This window comes from Pantherophis guttatus, chromosome 3, assembly GCF_059756535.1.
Source record: "Pantherophis guttatus breed Tessera chromosome 3, ASM5975653v1, whole genome shotgun sequence".
Lineage (NCBI taxonomy): Eukaryota > Metazoa > Chordata > Lepidosauria > Squamata > Colubridae > Pantherophis > Pantherophis guttatus.
In genome coordinates this window covers 193,135,553-193,158,121 of record NC_142065.1, presented here as the reverse complement: position 1 = coordinate 193,158,121, position 22,569 = coordinate 193,135,553, and the positions used below count along the sequence as shown (strand labels likewise).

Here is a 22,569-nt window from a genome sequence, read left to right as displayed (position 1 = left end):
ACATACCATTATAAATATAAAATAGAAGAATCTTGTTAATTTGTGGTCAGCTCAAAGTTACTAGTTCACATCATTTTTTTTTATCCTGTCTGTATTATTTTTATAATTCAAGGCAATAAACATACCTAATATTCCTTCCTCTTTCTATTTTCCTCACAACAGCAAACCTGTGAAGCAAGTGGGGCTGAGAGACAGTGACTGGCCCAAAGTCACCCAACTTTCATGCTAAAGGCAGGACTAGAACTCAGTCCTCTGGCTTCCAGCATGGTGCTTTAATAAACAGACCAATCCGAACACCTATCTACTGCACCTATATTATCTATTATCCAAGAACAAACTCACATAATTCATGATCCTAAACCAAAGCAAGCCCAAAAATCACAATAAAAAGACAAAATAAATACTCTAAAGCTACAATGTCACATATTTTTAGAGGATAAACATTGTTTATTTCCAGGTAAATAAACAAAAGTATTTTGCTAACAATGTCTCCCACTGTCTCACAGGGCACAGTTATGTAAATTGTACTTAGTCACTTTTATTTAATTGACCTCAAAGGGCTGTTGCGAACATAACAGGTGCTACCATGGGCTCTTTGGAGAAATATGAAAGTCAAGCGTTTCCTTAGGAAGTGCTGCAGCATTTCCATTGTCAGTATTGTAGAAATTTTTTACAGAGTAGGAACTGAACTTGAAACTATTTTTTTTTTCAATCTTAAGAGACTAGTAGCTTAAAATCAATACATCTGTAATAAATAAATTCACCTATTAACTATCCTGAATTCAGAAGTACCAAAACATCAACCCACATCAAGTCTGCAGGCCTATGCCCAGTCCTCTATCTACCCAGGCTTCTGAATAAATATCAGTATTGTTTGTATCCCAAAGCTGCATTCCACGTAAGATTCAAGTCTTATGTTTGAACATTATTTGAATAACCCCCTACGTTCATATTTCAGAAAGTATTTGTTCTGAAAGCTTGATAAATGAAAGGATATCCACATTTCCATCATTTTTCCTTAGCTTCAGTATGCATATTAATATATATATAAAAAAAAGGGCAGGCAGACCATTCCCTTTAACATCCATTCCCTGCACTCTAAATTTACACACTCAAGATCACACTACTTTTATATTATCTTAACTACTGCTTATCCCATCACTGAAAGCAAACCAGACAGACTTTGCTCCCCCCCAAAAATCTCCACTACAGATTATAAGGGACGACGGATCATGCAACACGCTTTTGATTATGTATTGCATTTTTACACTGAATTTTGATTCAGAAAAAGGCTTGGTTTACACATCATGCTGAGCAACAGTGTAGCTTGAACCAATGTGCCAACCCAAGCAAGCGTCTGTCATTCGGGGAACCATGAAAAACCTGACAAAAGCTTTCTAGAAGGTTGACAGCTTTGAAAAGAAACCTGGAGAGGGGGGAAAAAAAGCAACATAGGCAAAGGTGAAATACTTCACCTTCACACTCCAGGTTCTTCAGTGTATAGTTCTTTCCCCCTGGATATGAATTCTTGGGATGGAAGCCGCCAAGTGTCTCCGGAGAGGATCAAATTAGGGATTATTATTTTATACTCATAACTTCCCAGTGGATCAGATTCCACCACCACCACCATTATCCCTTTTCCTCTAAACAGAAGTGCGAAGGGTTATTATATACATACATACATACATACATACATACATACATACATACATACATACACATACACACCTTTGAACACACTACGCAAATGACAAGATGAGATGGCGATTATAGGGTTAATTACTCCGGATTCTGCGTAAGTTATCTTTGAGAATTGCTTCCCAACGCACTTGGTTTTTTTTTCTCCCTCGAGAGGAGGAAAGCGACGGAGACGAGCGAGGCTTCCGAGAGGCGAATTACAAGCCCCCCCCCCCAGTCGCACCTCCCGGAGATGCGAACAATTCCCCCTCACGCAACCAAAGAAACGTCGTAAGCACCCCAGCCCTTTACGTCTACACCGCCCTCCCTCCACTCCGCTCCACAGCCGCCGGTTTACCTTCCCAAGTCACGTCGTACATCTCCGAGACTTTCGCCATCTTGCCGGGCTCCCCCCCTCCCTTCGCCGAGCGACCGGCTCACGTGATCCCGTTTAGAGCCCCGCCCTCAGACTGCCAGCCCGTGCCGGCAGGTTTTGCGAACGCGATCTTGATTGGCTGGGAGCGCGGAGGGCGGGAAAGAAGGAGATTTAGGCGTTGTCAAACGGCCCGGGGGACTCGCTCGCTCGCTCGGTTTTGAGGAAAGACGGAGGCGATTGGCTGGTCTTGCTGCCAATCAGTGGGTATAGCCGGCCTCCTCCTGGAGGTGTTGGTTCAGAAGCAAGAAAGGGGGCATGTTGGTGATGCTCACCTGCTTGGGTTTGCATTGCATCTGTGGGAAACCGTCAGCCCGGCCCAGAAGAATGAAATATTTTAGGTAATATTAAAAAGGCAGTGAAAGGCTTAGAGCAGGAGTCACTAATTTGGCAGCTTTAAGACTTGTGGACTTCCATTCAGCATAGCTGGCTGGAGAATTCTGGGAGTGGAAGTCCACAAGTGTTAAAGCTGCCAAGTTTGAAGACCTCTGGCTTAGAGCATACCAGGGGTGGGTGGGTTCTAATTTTTTTTTACTACCGGCTCTGTGGGTGTGGCTTACTTTGTGGGTGTGGCTTGATGGTCACGTGACAATTCTTTAGGATTTAGCAGAGGTACTGGTCTACCAGGCTTTTAACTGCTTGCAGAGCTGTACCGGTCTGCTCAATTCGTTTTTGGAGGCACCGGTCTACCCATTTCTTTTTGGAGGCACCGGTCTACCACCACACTGCCTTTTAACACTGATCAGCTGTAGGGCGGCCCTTTGAAGCCCCAGGGCAAGAGTTTAAACAGTTTTTTTCCTTCTAGCCGATCAGCTGGGACTCGGGAGGCAGCAAATAGATTGGGGGTGGGGCCAAATAAAAGGTAAGAATAACGCAGGGGGGCAGGAGGGCCCAGCTCCCGAACAAAGAGAACCAGTTCGGTGACGTCATATCGTCACCGCTACCGGCTCGGCCGAAACCCACCACTGGAGCATACACAGAGTGTAACCTAATTCAGCTTTTGTTAATTGCTGTTGAGAGAAGCTCCATTGTAACCTAAGGTGCCAACTGCATAGATAAGGCCTCTGGGTGAATTGCCAAGTAGCTAAAGTAACTTCTTGTGAAAAGTAAAATGCGGATTCTGCCAAGTAGCCTTGCTTGTAACTTAAAATGCATATTCTCAGCAACCTTATATAAGAGATCCCACTTATGACTGTATGACTGTAACCTTTTTGCTGGTATCCTTACGATTTATATTGATATTGTTTCCTGGTTGCTTATTTGTAACCTATGACTTTCATTAAGTGTTGTACCTTATGATTCTTGATGAATGTATCTTTTATTTTATGTACACTGAGAGCATATGCACCAATTCCTGTGTTTTTTTACATTTCCAACAAACCGGATTTACATTCAGGTACATTTTCGCTAACCTTGCAGGGGTCAGATACCATCGGTACCACATCTTATAGTGATTTTCTTTATAAGCTACCAATTTTGTCATACTGTAATTGTTTTCCCATGCCCTTTCCCATTCTTCTAACTGTATACTGTGCCCGATGTTCCTCGCCCACGCTATCATCTGCCCTTTGGCCAATTCTTCTGCCAAATCAAATTCAAGTAAGTATTTATAAATTTTCGAAATTAATTTCCCTTCTTTAGATTCTAATAATTTATCCAATCGGTTTTGTTTTAGGTCTATTCCTCCTTCCTCTTGATCTATATGCATCCGAAGAAGTCAGTTTAAACATACAAAAGTGTCAAAAAAGATAGAAAAGACACTTTTGTATGTTTTAACCGACTTCTTTGGATGCATATAGTGGTTAGACTGATGGAGGATTGAAATTGGATTGCAGGGAAGAAAAGAAGAGAAGACAGAGAGTTTCATCTGTAACCTGCAATCTGTGCAACCAGATGCCTTTTACTGATAAAATGTGTCATATTTTACTGATGCATTTTATCAGTAAAAGGATGTAGGATTGATGGCAGATGCCACGATGCCAGCACATGGAAGTGGAAGGGGAAGTGTCAACATAGGGTGGGGAAGGGATCAGCTTTTTATCTTCTTTAGCCAAAGAAGAATTACATGTCATTGGAAAAGGTTTTCTGGAGAAACATCTACAGCAGAATTTTCCAATCTTGTTAAGTTCAAGATGTCGGGACATTCAGGTAGTTAAAGTTTACATATCTTAAAGCTGCCATTAGTGTACAACAGAGATGGCTGAACTTCAGGTCTGAGTGAATGCATTTCTTGGCATGAGTTCAAGTGTCTTCTGAAATATCTCAGGAATTAAGGCAGATTTTTCTAATTCAGAGTTAGTTTGCTTGGTTTGGGCTTAATGCAAAGTCTGAATCCAGCTTACGGTTAACCATGCTTAATCATGATTAAGGCACACTGTGACTTAACATGGTGCATGAGCCAGACCACTGTGCTTTGGCTATAGGTGTCAAAACCACTTGGGAGTAGAGTTGTAAGTGGAAACATAACAAACCAGGGGAATGCAATAATGAACATGTATTAGATTTCTTCTTCACTCCAAATACCAATAAAGTTATGTTACACAATGAATGTAAACACACAAAACTATGAATTATTTTGATTGCCATACTTATTTATCCTGCAATAATAGTAATGCTTTCTCTACACACTCATTTTATTCTTGGTGAAACTTCGATAAAGTTTTCAGATTCTACTTTATAATTCTATTGAATGGGGCTAGATATATTTCTGTCCAGGATTCTGAAATTACTGCTTCTCTAAAGTATATCACTTTGTTGTTAGTGAATCAATAGGCAGAACTTTGCATATAACATAACACAAGAGTTTAGAATTTAGAAGCTATATTTAGCAAGACTCAGCAATTACCACTTTAGCAGGGAAAGGAACTGGATTGTAACTGAACTAACTAGTTTTCATTTCCTTTTTATCTCAGAGAATCCAAATGGAACCATAGGATTCATAACTCTCAAAACTCTGCATTCTTTTCAGTAATACTAAAGTCACAGCTGAGCACAGTAAGCATGGGATCATTGATATTTTTGCATAATTCAGCTACAAACCAGTAGCAGGAGAGAAAGGAAAAGATATGTGAAATCCTAAATCATGGTTTGTTTAGCCATTTTAATTAGCCACAATTGCCTAGATTTGTGTTTCGATATACCCAACCTCTTACTAACCATAGTGGCAGCATGCCAATATAAAACTGGTCATTGTTTTGTTTTATGGGCTTAATGTGGGTTTTTTAAAACCTGGAATCACAGCCATTTTGAGCTTCTGTGTATTTTAAAATATGCACACATAGTCAAAACATAGTTTAAACTTGTGACCTCTTGTATATTGGCTGCTTCCATCATAATGAAAGTCCCTCTTTTCCCTTGCTTACACAAAGCCTAGTGAGGCAACAGAGATAGATTTAAGTTGGATTCTAAAATGTGTCCAAAAGTCAAAGGAAATCCTCAGACATTTACAATTGTATATTTCAAGGAAGCTCCTAGATCATATAGACAATATATGAAAATCCTATTAATTCCTATTAATGAATTTGCTAGTTAGAATGTTCTCTGGGAACTCCTTACAAACATTGGACATCTTGTCAAAAGTCCTTTGGAGTACACAGATAATCAATTTAAATAAATTTAAATAAATATAAGTAAATAAATAAATCTTCAAGAATATGTGCTCTTCTGTAAAAAAAAAAAATCTCTCTGTTTTATAATATACAGTAACTGTTACTCCTTAGTAGTGTGATTTTTTTTCCAAATGTGTCTTGCATTTGTTATCAGTTGTGGAGAAAAAAAGCCAGTGATCTAGAGCAGATGTTTATAAACATGTCCACAGAAAATAAATAAACTACAACATTTGAATAAATCCATGAAATAACATCATTAATCTGGGATGTGGATGCCTTACAGAGACATGTTGTTGGACAGTTTTGTTGATCAACAAATAATATTTATTAGTATAAGTAATAGTAATATAAACAATGTTTATATTAACAAACAATGTTTGTTACTTTTTATAATGAAATGTATTTTGTAGTAAGCAACTTCCATGGAGCTAAAAATAAAAGATCAAGTATATTTTAATCAAGTTGATTAAAATATTTAATCATTATTAATCAATTCAAAGAGGAAGGCCTAGCTGAAAAGGAAGATTTTGGGCAAAGCTCCCTAAAGATGGCATTCACCAGTTTGGGAAGATAAGCATGTCACTTTTTTCAATGCCATTGTAACTTTGAATGCTCAGTAAATGAACTGTTGTAACTTGAAGACCACCTGTACTGAATGACCATTATTACTCATAATGGTGTCTGTCTATCATGTGATCCTTCTTATTGTTATTACTTAATTTTATATCCCATTTGACTTCCAGGAATCTAAGATCAATGAAAATTTTATATCTCCCCATTTATCTATATTATTACCTACAGCAGCCTTTCTACCACCCACTTCACAATGAAGGAACTCTTAAAAAAATTACCAGATATCATGGTAATTGCATTTTTATGCAATTATGCTCTGCATAAAAATAGCAAAAAATATAAAAACTTCACATCACCATTCTCTTCTAACCTACACAATCCATGTTTTACAGCAACAGAAATGGGGGCAGGCTGTCAACTGAATCACAATGCATAAAAATTCCCTCCATTGCAAATGCTCACATTTGCAAAAAATGTTTTCAATCATGATCTTTTGTGAAACTGAAGGGTTCTGCAAGATTGTTATTCTCCAATCTTATAGGAACTTTATAAAGATGAAGTCATAATACTCTTCATATTTCCTTTAAAAAAGAAGAAGAACTCAGCTCATAAACTCAAGTGAAATTTGGCTCAATTGACTGTTTCTGGATTGGATCCTAGTGTTGATAAAACTCCGGTTCTGATTTCTGCTGGCATGTTTAATTGCAAGCAGAATGCTATTTTATTTAGGCTGCAAATTAAAAACAGAAAAGAGATTGTTGAAAACCATGTTTTGGGCTAGTTATGAGCATTCTTATTTTGTCTTGAGAAATATGTCATTATTTTTAACAGAGACATGCCTGGTGTGCTTAAGATATCAAGGCTTATTTAAATAGGCATAGAACAAAGTCTAGCATCTCCAAGGAAAGGATGCTGTGTCTGGAAAACAACAGATGTAGACTCAAATAATTCAGCCCCGAATGATACAGATGTTTTCTTGAATGATTTTAAGGCAATACTGCATAAAATACTGCAAAATAAAAAAATTACAGACCACACACATACTCAAAATCCAGAATAGCAATATTATCTTTCTTGGTTGCCTAATATGCAACGAATAAACCATTGTTAGGATAATAATATATATGATTCTGGGGATCGTGGAATCTTTAGTTGAAATCCAAATGTTGTACGTGTTTATGTCACCAACAGCTGAGAACGCTTAGTTCAGAGTTGTCATGTATATTAGAAGTGGCAGGAACCACTGGCATCATCTGGAAGTATCCAGCACAAGTTCCAGTAACATATTTAACTAGGCCCTTTGGCAACAATATTATACCTCAAAAAGCTGTTGCATTTGGAATAATTCTTTAAAGACATTATTTTGAGCAAGTGGCCTTAGTAGAAGATGTTTTACCCATAAACAAAATGTTGTTAATTTATTGGGCAACCTACAAATAAAAAGGAAGCAAACCCCCCCCCCCCAAAAATGAAAATAATCATACTTCAGTTGCAATCTGAGGTCTGATCTCTTTTCTTGTCTCTTTTAATACAGGCATAAAGATACACACTGCACATTGTATGTTGTGACATTGTTTTCAAGCCAGGAAAGCATATTTTATCTTCATAATGGTCAGCAGTAAAACACAAGTCAGCAATATTTACCAAGTTCTCTCCATTGCCGCCTTCATCCTACATATTCCTTCCCATGCCAGTTGCAGTCTTCCATCTCACACAGTATGTTCTGAACTCTTCTCCCTCCCTCACAGGACTTCAATTATTCATTCATCTAATTTGCATTGCCACCTATATCTATTCAATAATCTCTGTGCGGCAAACAAACAAAAATGAAGGATTGCCATAAAATAAAATAAAATAATTAAAACTACACTGAGACTCATTAGAAACTCAAATTGTCAGACACAAGGTTCAGTCTCTCTTGGATCACATTTGCCAGACCAATTTCAGTCTCATTCTTTCCAGTGCTTGGGAAGTGTAGCTCATCTCTTGCCAGAAGTCCCTCATCTTGGAAATATGTCCAAACGCTGTTATCTTGGGTACCATCAAAGGACCCAGCTCATAATATCCAGTGTTCTCTGTCTTTCTGGATGATGTCCTTTGACAAAAAGGCATGATAAAAACGCCCTAATCTTTTTTAAAAAAATCCTTCTGCCTGGTGTTCTAGGATCCTTTTCTGTTTCTTCAGGGATGTGCCTGGTTTTGTCATTTGGAACCATCATTCCACATGGTTCAGTGGAAACAGATACTTAACTGGGTTTAAATGGGAAGTCATTCTATTAACATCTCAATATGGTGCTGGAGAAGACTCCTGCGAGTCCCTTGGACTGCAAGGCAATCAAACTGGTCAGTCCTAGAGGAGACCAACCCTGACTACTATTTAGAAGGCCAGATCCTGAAGATGAAACTCAAATACTTTGGCCACCTAATGAGAAGGAAGGACTCACTGGAGAAGAGCCTAATGCTGGGAACAATTGAGGGCAAAAGAAGAAAGGGGCGACAGAGAACGAGGTGGCTGGATGGAGTCACTGAAGCAGTCGGCATGAGCTTAAATGGACTCCAGAGGATGGTAGAGGACAGGAAGGCCTGGAGGAACATTGTCCATGGGGTCACAATGGGTCGGACATGACTTTGCAACTAACAACAACAACAAATGTGCCCTCTGTTGAGATGCTTTGAGATGTTTTGAGATGCTAACTGACTGACATGACCTTGCTTTCTGCAGGAATATTTCACCTGGAAACAAGGTGCTGAATATTCAGACATAACTCAGAAGTAATCAGGCTCAATTGAGGCTTTTAGAGGGGGGGGAGAGAAATGGGGGAAACCCACCAATCAGCAGGATCCTCTTTTTTGCTCCTTTTTTAATGATCTAGCAAGCTTCTGCCTAGTTACCTCTCTGGGCCTCATCTTTTTTTCTTTTTCAACAGAGCTTTTTTCCCTCTTTCATGGACAATTCCTGCAGATGGTAACTGGTAACTTTCTGTTCTGTATTCTCTATACTTTTAATTAAACTGACTTGAGCCCAGCTTCAATGTTTTGATGTGCAAACCAAAAGTTCGAGAAATGCTTGGGCCCCAAATCAAGGCCATGGATGTTATTAAGTAATATCTGAAACCTCTACAAGATATTTAAGAGCTACTTAAATAGAGAATTGGAATTCTCTTATTTTTTTTAAGGAATAAAATACCACATTTTTCGTAGAACCTCATGAAGTCAAGATTATATTAAATATGAATAGTACTTTTTTCCTTCTCTTCTTTTTTTTTTTTAAAGTGCAGTGATTATGATGGGAAAACAATGTTTATTGGCACCAATGTGAAACAAAGAAGGGTCTTTTACACAGCTAATGTCTTGATAGTTAGCAAGATGTATTTTCTCCACAATTAGATTTGCTTGAATTATTTTACTGGATCAAGGAAAAATATTTGAATTTGTTACTAGAAAGTCATTAACAATTAGTCTGGCTTGCAGTCCAGAATTAGGTTCTGACTAGGAATATTTTTTTGAGTTCTTGAGCACACTTACAACAGTAATTCATTTTTAATATTTGTTACAGTTCCAGAGTTTCTGCCTTAATGTAACTGTTTTTTCTATAGTACTGTATTATGCTACCACTAATAAATTTCCCAAAGCCTGTGTTTGCATAAGTCACTTGTCCATGACCTGCATGTTTAGAAAGTGGCATAACAAGCCAAATAAATGAATAAATGCAATATATTTATATTTTATAAAAGTGTTATTAATTTAATACATGTAATGGTGATAAAAACAAAATAAATCAGACAACTAAAAAGGTTTAGAAGATCTACCTATAATTAAAAAGAAAAAGATTTGTTTGGGAAAGTGAAAGACTAGGCTGTAATCAGGAGAATATTTTTAGGTAGGGAAGGAGATTAACATGTAATCTTACCTTATAATGAAAATGTGTGAGACATGATTAATAAAGAGGGCTAAATGCGGGTGTTTATCCATAAAGGAATAAAGGTGCATAGTTACAAATGTGCAAAGGATAATTGCAAATGTCAAAATCTTTTCAATTACAGTGGTGGTCTGTATGATATTGATTATAATCCTATCAAGCTGTGGTTAATAGAGTTGCAATTATCTCTCCAGTAAATACATATTCTGTAATAACAGTTTAGTGTTCAGAACCAAAATGAAATAGCCACAATTAAACCACAGTCTTTCTGGAAACCATGTAATATTTGGGTGTCCAGTAGGATAATGGACCACCCAATCTGTAATTGACTGTTGTTTCTCCAAGTTAAACTCTACCAGTTTCCAATTGAAGAAAACTGAAGTCTCAGGGCAGAACATTATATATTTCATGTACAAAGTATAATATTATTTTAAGCAGAAAATTATAAAATCCTGAATTTTCCATTTTATAATATATATGTATTATTGATTCTGGAATAGTAATATAGTTGGTCCAAAATTGCCTATTTAGCTTCAATTTCACATCTGATTTGTAATAGGCAATATGTAAAAGACAAATAATTGATCTTGTGAAGCCAAGGATTTTTGTACTTCTTTTATAATAAGGCATTTGTGAAGTTACACAGCGTAAGAAGATGGGTGGAGAGAAACACCCTTTATAAAAATACGACCCAAGATCTTTTATGGAAGATGAGTGGTATCAGCTGCAAAATAAATAAAAGGAATGACTGCTTCACAAACCATAATAATTATCCCATGAAATTTATTACTGTAAGATTGGCTACTTCTGTTGACAGTTTTTAACAGGCAGAATGCAAGAATTCATGGCAGACGAGACTCTTTGTTTTTACATTATCATGGATGCATTTATTTTAAATATTCTTCCCTTAGAAGCAGAGATTTCCCATAGAGAGTTATAACATACCATAATCACAACTATTATTTTTTATAAAACTCTCAAAACAATGATCTATTAAAAAATCTATGTTCAAAATATAGCAGCAGATATAGAAGAATCAATACATCTAAAAAAACACTGGGTTTGTCAGTTGGAGCCATATCGGAGAGAAAAAGATGCTGCTGATAACTTTGAAAATAAACACATTGCCAGACATATTGACCAAAGCCTTCATTTTGTCATAAGGTAATCACCATCATCATCATCCATCAACTATGATAATAATATCAACCTGTGCCTCTCCCAGGTCTGTGGGTAGGACTCGATAAATGGATAAAAATGTCAAATCGAGTGAACATCTGGCTGACCGCGACAAAACCATAATAATTGCAACATCTGCTAGAAATACTAGCAAGCAAGAACTGATGGGACAATAAAATAGAGAAAGTCATAGAAAATGAAGAAGGTAAAGTGCTCTGTGACTTTAGAATTCAAACAGATAGGCACCTGCTACATAACACCGTAGGCTTAACAGTTGTCAGTAAGAACAGCAGAACAGAAGAGAAAGAACTGGAGAAGATAATATGAAGACCTGCAAATAGAAGTAGAATGATTGTATCAAAAGGAAGCAAAGATAGTATCATTGGTAATAGGCATTGTGGACCCCAGGTCCTTGGCAAGAACTTAATAGGTAGATAAAATGCAAAATTCAATTTAAGCATCAGGCTGTCTGTGCAACAACTATAAAATAATGAGTACTTTAAAAATAATTCTTCACATATCTGGAAACAATATATAAGCGCAAATATTGCAATACAGAAAACTTTTAAATTGTCTTGGTTAAGAAGAATTGAAGCAGTTAAAATTAATATTTGGTCAAGCCTTAATTTTCTGACCAAATTATTCCAAACATTATCATCATGATTATCATTGACCGATAATAATAATAAATTATTTATTAAATTTATGTGCTGCTCAATTCAACCACTCGGAGGTTAAAAATTAAAAATAGTATATTAAGTACGTGTCAAGTAACAAAATATGTACATTATAATAAAAAAAATTAGGATTACATATATTACAGGATTTGGTCTGGCAGCTCTGAATTTCAAACTTAATAATCAAACTTTTTTAAACAATACAGTTTGTATTGTATCATTGTTACTGAGGTTAGATTACAGAAAGTGAGGGAGCAGGATTTCCAGAGAATCTGTGCTAGTATCTTTGGACTGATAAAAACAAAAATGGAAAGCTCATACAGTAGTAAGTGGTGTATTAAAATTTAGGCTATTTCCATCAATTGTCGTATTGAGCTTGGTGTTTCCTAATTGTTAGAATCATCTGTGTTACACTTCATCGTGTATTCCTCATGCTGAATTTTGATCCCACTGATTTATATTTTCAAATCTTGGTGACCAAGACTCAATTACAATTACAAATTCTACAGGGGAGAATAGACCCCCTTGCTGTGATCCTTTGCTAACTGAAAAGCTTATGGAGAATGATCCATTCATTCTGATCTCTGCTAGTACCTACTGTATCTTTTGCTCTCTGAAATTCATTTTGTCTGTCCACTAGTGAAATTTCTTTCTAAATTCTTAAAGGCTTTTTCCATATCTAGAAATATATCTCTTCTTTTTCTTATTGTTGGAGAATTCAAATGCATTTATGATATGTCTTCTATTACCTCTCATCTTTTTTTTTAATGTAATTTGTCGATCCATATGTGTGATTTTGGAAATGCATTTCCTCTACTAATATGGTAATGAAAATAGTTACTATAATAGCTATTAGAGTAGTGAATATCTTCAGTTGATTATAAAGGAATAGTCTATATGACTGGCTTCATCCCCTTCTTTATGTATTAATATATACCTTTATATAATATATAAAGAGGTATTATATATACCTTTTTCCAGGTTTTGGGGGTATTGATTTGTTGTCTGAATGTCATTCATCGTCTTCAATGGTGGTTCTGCTAGTTCTTGTAGCTCATTTTGTAAGATAGGACCATTAGCCCATTTAGGCTTGGTGCCTTACCAATTTTAATTTTCTTTATTGCTTCTTTAGCTACTATAAATTTGCTTAATATTTGGCTATGTTTTTTAAATCAATTTTTTACCCTCTGAGTTTTTAATATATGTTTTCAAATTTCCTTGGTCGATTTTGTGCCTGGATAATAATTCTTTAAATATTTTTGCAAGCTCCTCTGTAATTTAGTTTATGACAGTTTTATAAATCTGTTCTGATTCCTGTATTTTCCAGTGGTTTTGCTTTTATCTTTTCTCTGCCTTAACTACATCTTCATACATCATGTAGATGTATTTCAGATAGAGAACTGGTAGACATTATGGAATGAATAGCACACCAGGTGGACTTTAATGTCACAGATAAGTAATTCAGTGACATCAGATCAACTGTGATATATTTCACCACATCTATCTTTCAAGGCATGCTTCTATCCATACAACCTTTTTTCTCTTTGTTTCCCTTTCTTCCTTTTTTTCATTATCCAGACCACTTCTAAATACAAAACACCGGCCATCACAGGAGAACCACGTAGTGTTTGCTTAGCTGGCCTTTTGGCCCTGATGGTTTCTTTTCCAAGTGTCAAGCTCATCATTAATTCTATTCCCATTCACCAGTCCCTCAAGATCAACTTTTTCCACTCTTTCAGCTTCCAATAAACAACCCTGCCAGATCTAACATATATTTCTGACTATAACAAACTCCAGAACAGCTGTTAAAGGCATCTGCCAAGCTCTTAGCCACCAGAGGACTCAGACAGCAAAAGAAACAACACCCAATGAGTGGCAATGGCATCAGCTTTCTTGTTTTGACAGCAAGTTGACCAACAGTATTGGCATGCATGGCTTGTTTTTACTATAGTTTTAAGTGGGTGAACACTAACTGCTAGTGACAGCAGGGATTCAAACTGTTAAATGAGCCACGGTGGCTCAGTGGTTAGAGTGCAGTACTGCAGGTTACTTCTGCTGCCTGCCGGCTGCCTGCAATCTGGCAGTTCAAATCTCACCAGGTTCAAGGTTGACTCAGCCTTCCATCCTTCCAAGGTGGGTAAAATGAGGACCCAAATTGTTGGGGGCAATATGCTGACTCTGTCAACCTTAGAGAGGGCTGTAAAGTGGTATATAAGTCTTAGTGCTATTGCTATTGTTAATATGGAAGTGTGTCTACTTGTCAAAGTTTAGTAGAGATTTTAAGACCCTTGAATAAGGAATAGGAGTCTGTTCTCTCAAAAATGTGACCTAAAGATTCCTCTGTGAATTCTAGAAAGAGAAACGTCTGTCTAATATTGTCTATATTGTCAGAGGATGTGCTTTGCAGTTTGGGCATATATCATACATTATAGAGAACATGTGTCCCTTAGTGATAAAGAATCATCTGTCAGTGTTCCAAGTAATGCACCCATAGGAAACAAAACTCTGAGGCAGGCAAGTTCCTCAAAGAACTATTTATTGGATACATCATATTGGCACAAACTGGTGAAAGCCGACTCTGAGTTTTCCCACAGCTTTCACCTGAGTAAAGGTTTCCCCCCACCCCAGTCAATGGTCAAGTTGTCCAATCCAAGTGCTGGCTGGTCACTTGGGTAATGTCTCCTCCTCTGGCCAGCCACCTGTGCAAATGTCCTTGGTTCCCACAGGAAAACTTTATTGTTTTGGCTACAAAACCCCATCTAACTATTCCCCCCCCACTCCCACCGGTGTGTGGCAACCTTGGAGTCTCCAAGATGGCTTCATCCAGGCTCATTTCAGGGTTGACATCAGTATCAAGTGTGCAACCCTTGAAGTTGCACACTTACACTTGGAAGGTAGATGGATCAGATATTCATGAATACTGTATATTCAATCTTTCAAATATTGTGCGATGTGTTTTTAACTGCACTAGTCATTTCTAAATCTGCACCTACATGAACTGTCAGAATACAAAAATCCTCACACTCTTTCCTCTCTTTTTAGCAAGCCATACAAGTGGCAGAAAGACTTAGCTACTGTTATCAGCTCAAGATAAAAATGTATGAATCCTAAAATAGGCAGAAAAGTTGTCCTGACAATGAAGTTACAGTTGAATGAAGAAGCACATCCAATGCCCAGCAGCCCAAAGATGCTGCGGACTTATTGGAGCCCACAGATGCCCACTAGTGGAATATATGGTATGATTCCAGAATTAATTTCTGGTACCTCGTTTCATTTCAGCACTTGAGAGATCAGAAGAAATAGGAAGAGGAGTTGTGACTCATGCACATACCCTTTCTCTGTGATTCTTGACACATCTGAAAAGGTATCGTGCAAATATTGTTCCAAAAATATGGACATAGTTGCTAGAGACACTCTGTGCTTCTGCCAGTTAACGTGACTCCAGTTTAGTCTTGATCCATGTCTTGTTAGCTGAAATGAACCTGATTTTAAATATTTCAGGAAAAGGAATTGGGTGTCCGTTCATCTATTCATATGATCTGATCTGATGCTGATTTGGAAGGCACTTGTCTCCACCAAAATGACTTAACTTCTGTTAGAACGCCTCATAGTGACTATGATCTGGATCAGATTTGGAGATAGAGGAAATTGAGATTATTAAAGATCCCCCATTACCATATGATGCTGTAGCTTGTAGAGTGTTATATAAACTTCATTAGAGACAGATGGTTGCTTTTAAAAAATAAAACAACAAGCATGATACCAAATTTTTCCATTTCACTGTACCTTTCCTCCAAGCCCAGAAACCAACCGCTGAAACTTGTCAAATGTTGCCATTCTACACGTGAGTCATCCTGGGAACCCTACTTGCTGCCATCAAACGGTCAGCTTCTAAAGGAACATATGCTTCCAGTTAGCAATAAGAGACCTAAACAAGTGCATGCGATGGCACCAGCACAAATAGTGTGTTTCATTTCAAGTTATTTATAGCTGTCCTTTTGGAGTTGGAAATTATTAAAGCTAATCGTCAAGGATATAAGAATGCTGCATGCTGGGCAACAAACATACCTAACAGGTAGCAGGTTGTGCCTGCTCTTTTTCAAGACACTAAACTCATTTGATATCCCTTTTAATGATGGAGGAATGACCACTGGAGGTGATTTATCAAGACGGCTGCTGTGCAACCTCGGATCATTTTCAACAAGACCTAGGAGGGCAGAGTGCCAACTCTGCATGGAATCTACATGCAATTGCTTCACACCATAAATCATGGACCATAATCTATTTTGGGGGTCAAGGGCCATAGTTATTGTGGGAGGTGTGGGAACCACATGTGGATTGAAGCCAGGAGAAAGTGGACATAAGCAAAACAATTGCCTGTTCTTTTGCATAAATACAGTAACACAAATTATACCCATGTATAGCTCCCCTTATATTTGGGGTTCCATCACAAGATGAGGTTGCACAAGAATAAATAACGAAATCCAGACAGCTCTGAGGAAAGGACAAATATTTATTCCCAAAAGCAAAGGGGTTTGCTTTGGGAGCAGCTGCAGGGAAGTGGGGTACAGCAGGATGCTTTTATAGAGAAGCTTGTCCTGGGTATGGCAGCATGTATGTGCTGATTCTAGAGTGACACTTGTGGGGCATGTGTGTATGGTGTGTATTCTTGTGAATGTGCAGTTCTGCTGGGAGACCAATTTAATGAACTCTATTTGTGTTTGCAGACCTTCTCTTTCGATATGTGGATTAGGGCTGGGTAACTTATTTGGGGTTTTGAGGAAGTTTAAGCAAAAGATCTTTGGTTTTTTAAAAAAACTTGATTAGCTTAGTTTCAGCTTGACTGTCAATTATTTAGTGGAGACTCTGATTCTTGGTCCATTGTGGATTCTGTTAATGTTTTAATCATAATCATAAGTTTATTTATCAAGCATATATAAGATAACAGGTAAAAGTATAAACATAATTTGAATACATGAAAAGAGTAAGTAAAAAGGAATATTAGGACAGGGACGGTAGGCACGCTGGTGCATTTATGCACGTCCCTTACAGACCTCTTAGGAATGAGGTGAGGTCAACAGTAGACAGTTTAAAGTTAAAGTTTTGGGGATTTGGGGAAAGAAACTACAGAGTCAGGTAGGGCATTCCAGGCATTGACCTGTTACTGAAGTCATATTTTCTGCAGTCGAGTTTGGAGCGGTTTACCTTGAGTTTGTATCTATTATTTGCTTGTGTATTGTTGTGGCTGAAGCTGAAATAGTCGTTGACAGGAAGATGTAGTCGTTTTAAATAGTTGTTTTAAGGGAAGATGGAAACAGTATAAAGAATAAAATATATTTTGATATCAAACTTCCCACGCTTCCTTACAACTATCTTGAGCAGGGTTGTCAGAAGGATCTGGAATCAGAATCAGAATACAGCTGGAAGGTACCTTGGAGGTCTTCTAGTCCAACCCTACCTTTGTCAATGATTTACTTGCAAATCTGAAAAGATTGCTATTATACAGTAGCTGGAAGAGAACTATGTGTTAAGTGCAAGTCGGGATGAGATGGATCTACTGGCCAATGAGAACCAATTCATTACCTCCTGTTGCTACTGAAAACAGAGATCTGTTTTGCATCACAGTATGATTAGCTAGCCAGTTGGAAAAATATCCACCAAAATAGCTTTTGAGGGATACACCTAGTGTGTGCATTCATTCTATAAATCAAGGAGATGGGAGGCACACATTTTTCCACTGTAGTCATTTTTTTTTTATATTACAAGTACTTTAAGGATGGGGCACAGGGATGGAATTTTTCCCTCTCCTTTTGAAATATATTTTCATACGGAGGCAGAAGTTCTATGGAAAAAACCAGACTTAGTAGTTTATCGCACTTATTTCTTTTCTAATTTCTTTTCTTAAAATGCAGAAAATTGTCTACAGTTAATTGTCTGACTCTTGTGAAAATGTTACAGGTTCTGAGTGATTCACTAAAAGGGCTGAGCAAGGGATTGGTTGCAGCCAGCAAATTGACAGCTTTGTTGTAAATGAAAGACTCTCGGGAACAAAACTATGAATCCCAACATAACCGAGCCAACTTTAATCAGTCCTGTGTAGGTGAAGGTCAGATGAAAGGACCCATTCTAAATTTCTTTTGGCTTCAAGACAGGAGCTACAGAAGACTGTGACCTCTTGATGAGACAAATGGCTGGGGTCATTAAAAAAAAAAGATGTTTGCAATTTTGGAGAAGAGTAGATAGTTCTGCCAGACTTAAAACTAAATACAGATTTCAGCTACAAAAAGAAAAAAAGTCATGGGGTCTCTGCTGAAATCTTTTTTTTTCTCTTGAAGGATGATGAATTTGGGGAGAGGGGCAATCTTTTTTCCTTAAATTTAGTTAAACTTTTATATTATGTATATATATACATAATACATCGTCATCGCTGTATATTCTCCAAAGCTAAGTTCCTTCCCCCATCCCAAAAAAGATAAACTAATGTTAGATTGAATGCCATATTGGAAATTAGATTGAAACAACTGTTTAGTAATACTGTAAACAATATATTCATGAAAGGACCATGAGGTCCTCCTAACTCTGCTTCTCATTCTGAAAGATTGCTTCTCGATAGTGAAATGGTGACAGCTGTTTTTCAGTAAGCAATAAGAGTTTAGCAAAATCCATTCATGCAGCAGAATGAAATTATATACCAAAATAGCACATCAGGAGAAACGTCCTTGACGCCTCCCTTGATGCAAGGTGTTCTTGATTTAAATGTTGGCATTCATTTTTCCAGTTTGAAGCGCATGATACAGTTCATCCTATCACCTAAGATCCCATTCCTTTCCTTTCTACTACCCATGTAGCTCCATGTTTAGTTATGGTCCTTTGGGAGAAGGATAAAGGTTGGAACAATCGCCCTATGGATAAAATGGGTGTGAGAAGGTCCTTCTACTGATGTAGCAAAATTGATTCACTTATCAAATTAGAAGCAGCCCAAATCCTTCACAGAGAGACTCAGAGCTGTGTGCAAGTAAAATATTACAACATAAAAACCATACGTGAAATTTATAAAAGAGGCAAAGATGGTTAAAATTCAACATTAAAAGTTAATTATAAGGCAGAGGAAGGGCCTTCAGGGCACTAATCAGCACCATGGCTGGGTGCTCTTCTGTGAGCCCCAAGCAAGATAGCGGAGGCAGAGCGCCTGCCTTACCTCTGGGGAGGAGAGAGAATGTTCCAAGCAGCAAGGCCAATGGTAGATAGAGAAGGCTTTTTTCCTGGACCCCAGCAGTTGGAATGATGTAACATGATCCATAGCATACCCTTCCTGCAGTGGTGAAATCCAAATTTTTTTACTACTGGTTCTGTGGACGTGGTTTGGTGGGCATGGCAGGGGAAGGATACTGCAAAATCTCCATTTCCTCCCCATTCCAGGATATTGCAAAATCTCCATTCCCACCCCACTCTGGGGCCAGCCAGAGGTGATATTTGCCAGTTCTCTGAACTACTCAAAATTTCCACTACCACTTCTCCGAACTGCTCAAAATTTCCACTACCGGTTCTCCAGAACCTGTCAGAACCTGCTGGATTTCTCCCCTGCCTTCCTACCTGAAAGGTAGGATGGGCTGATGTAATGAAGAAGGTTCAACAGGTAACCAGATCATTTGCCATGTACAGTTTAGAGGTCATAACAACATTTTGAATTGGATTTGAAAGCAAATTGGCATGCGATGCAGCTTGTGCAGCAGAAGCATTACATGCACTATCCTTTGGGCACCCAAGATTGCCTTGCATATCATAGTCTGTAAAAAAAAGTGGGCTGATTGGCACACATGGATTATTATTTTTATAGTGCTGTGAAACAAGGGTAATAATAGCACGCACAGCACAAAAGCTCAATGGGTTCCACCTATGTTGCCTGTGGATAATTCTGGGTGTCACTTGGGGCGACCATGTCACTACCAATGAGGAAATTTTGCAGCAAAGTGGTTCCAGGAAGTTGCAGATTATTGTGACGGAACATTGAATGTGTCTAGCTGGCCATATTCTTCACTTGCCAAAACAATGATACCCCAAAAACGCTGCACGACAGGAGCTGCTAGCGAGAAAGCAGAGGCAAGGTAGATCACGCAACACTTGGCATCAGACATTAAAAGATGACCTAGGGATAGTAGACATCAAATCAGAAGATGTTGAAGATTCTGCTGTGGATAGATTCATTGGAAGAAGCTTGCTGCCCTATGCATTTCGCATGAAAGGAACCGATGATGATGATGAGGATTGCCTTTCTTTACACAAAAATGTACTCACTGATCCCTGTAATACCAATGACTTAAACAGTAGAGAATAAAAGGGAGTGTAGTTTGTATACAAAGTACAGTTTTTATTAACACATATTTGGCCATTGCTCCAATTTAAATATAAATGAAACGTACTTGCTATCCAGATGCTAATGACTTTCTGTCTACCTGTAGTTCTTGACCTTTAAAATGGATATGGGCCGGACAGACCTTCAAAGAAAATCATGGTCTCTAGGAGAAATTGGGCTTAAACAAACTGAGATCAGACGTTTATTTGTGAGAAAGGTGTCATATATTAAAGCTTCCTTGAAATTGGTGACTTAATTCTACTAATGCTGAGGTGTTATCCAAATTGCATCTGTGCAGAAATAAATAAAGTTACGATCTGAATGTTATTTTTCTGGATATTAGATTCAGCAGAAATCTTAAGACTATGGAAAGCTTTCCTGATTTCCTCAACTTTTTTCATCTTGAGCAAATGGATTTATTCCAAGGATCTCTGGTATTTCTCTAAATATTTCTTCTAAATTAGAAAGATTGAATAGTCCTGGTATTTTACAGGACTTGTAAGAATTTATGATCTGGTCCAAACATTAATGCTACTGGGATTTGTATTTATATTGTGAGAAAAAAGTTTTTGCTTTTATTGAAGAATGTTTCCCTTCATTTAAAGAAAAAGGGAAAGAGAAAGCACACATTTTTTACTGAATGTTTAAAAACTGGGATTCGGTTTAAGACAATTCATTATTTTATATTATACATATATCATGTGTGTATATCACAGATGATCTGGGAAAACAGATCTATATGCTCATTTGAAATATATATAGGAAACACCCATTTACTTCTATGGGTTTATGCTGAAATTCACATTCACTTTGAAAGAAAACTTTCTACAGTTTTTGCAGTTACTCTGCCTACATAGCTAATTCTCACTTCTATTTTTTTCAGGGAAATTCCTTTTTTCCGGTTTGGACTAGAGTGAATAACCCTAAATTCCAGCATAGGAGCCAAATGCTGTTTTCCATTACTGAAAAAAATAAAGGTCTGGCTTTTATTTGGGACTTGATAGGTCTTTCGGTTTCCATTCCTGCGTGAAGGTCTAGGCACAGTCTAAATTGCTGAACTTTGTTGTTGCTGTTGTTTGGCCTTTCAGCTCTTGCAGGTGGGATTTCAGACCTGATACCTACTTTATGTGGCAAGCATGCTTTCTGCGTGTACATTGGTCATGCTACAGTTCCATGGCTTCAGCCTTCAGCAACTTTTCAACTTCTCCAATGCAGGAATTCTACTCCAACTGTCTCCACTCCATCTTTATTCAGATCATTAGAGAGAACTGAATTCCAAGTAATAGATCCATCGCGAGCAAAAACTCCAAGGCAGGTGGATTCCTCAAAGAATAACTTTATTGGAAATATCATATTGGCACATATCTGGTGAAAACCAACTCTGAGGGGCTCCTTGGTTTTCACCTAATTAAAAGTGAAAGTTTTTCCCTCAACCCCAATCAATCAGTCACATGGCCCAATCAAGGCAGAGTCTGCTGGTCTGGTGACTCTGTCCTCCTTCCTCCGGCCAGGTGTGAGAACGTCCTTGGTTCCCAAGAGAAAGTATTTTATTTTGACTACACAACTATCTCTAATCCCCCCCTCCCTATCCCTTGCTCCAGGGTGGCAGCACTGAAGCTCCAAGATGGCTTCGGCCTGGTCAGCTTCAGGGTTGACATAGAGTGGTCTTGGAAACAAGCGTTCATTGGAGGAAGCAGAGGACTTTGGCCTCCAAAATCAAAGCCCCCAATACCCACAGACTCGAGGTGTCCTTATTCATAGGTCTGTGGAGATTCTCAGTCATCCAAGTCATGGTTGTCCCAACGGTGCTTTTTCAGGAGGCAACTGGACTTTCTTGTTTTTTCTTTTGAAGATGTTCTCGCTTCTCATCTAAGAAGCTTCTTCAGCTCTGACAGGATAGTAGGGAATAGAAGGATTTATATTCCTTGCAGACAGCTAGTCATTTGCATCCTTTTTTGGAGAATATACCTGGATGACTGAGAATCTCCATAGATATTCACATTAACACCTGTAATTTGGAAGGCCCCAGGACACACTCAAGACTTTAGTTGTGTTTCATTTTGAGCACTTCTGTTTAATACTGTATGGACTGGTACTCTGATTTTGAAAGGCACATATTTCAAGTCAGTGGCTTCTAGCAGTTATTTTTT

At 37.9% G+C, this 22,569-nt stretch overlaps 1 protein-coding gene and 2 long non-coding RNA genes across 4 annotated transcripts in view; 2 read left to right on the top strand and 1 right to left on the bottom strand.

Moving 5' to 3' along the window:
* Positions 1 to 2,245, bottom strand: part of EMC2 (ER membrane protein complex subunit 2) — a 38,860-nt gene extending 36,615 nt beyond the window's left edge. The window contains exon 1 of one of the 2 annotated variants that reach the window (XM_034422186.3): positions 2,036 to 2,245. In XM_034422186.3, the coding sequence (XP_034278077.1) occupies positions 2,036 to 2,075 (40 nt within the window). In that variant the 5' untranslated portion in view covers positions 2,076 to 2,245. Of the gene's footprint in view, positions 1 to 1,475 lie in introns of both variants that reach the window. The other variant, XM_087890852.1, reaches the window with a different exon arrangement.
* A 125-nt stretch (positions 2,246 to 2,370) lies between these two features.
* LOC117668352 (uncharacterized) lies at positions 2,371 to 7,921 on the top strand. The gene is made up of 3 exons (XR_004592258.3): positions 2,371 to 2,451; positions 5,023 to 5,104; positions 7,826 to 7,921. It is a non-coding gene; the product is annotated as an uncharacterized LOC117668352 (long non-coding RNA).
* Positions 7,922 to 14,878: 6,957 nt separating this feature from the next.
* On the top strand, positions 14,879 to 21,408 carry LOC132709033 (uncharacterized). Its single transcript, XR_009620094.2, has 2 exons — positions 14,879 to 15,302; positions 21,303 to 21,408. It is a non-coding gene; the product is annotated as an uncharacterized LOC132709033 (long non-coding RNA).
* Positions 21,409 to 22,569: the final 1,161 nt, after the last annotated feature.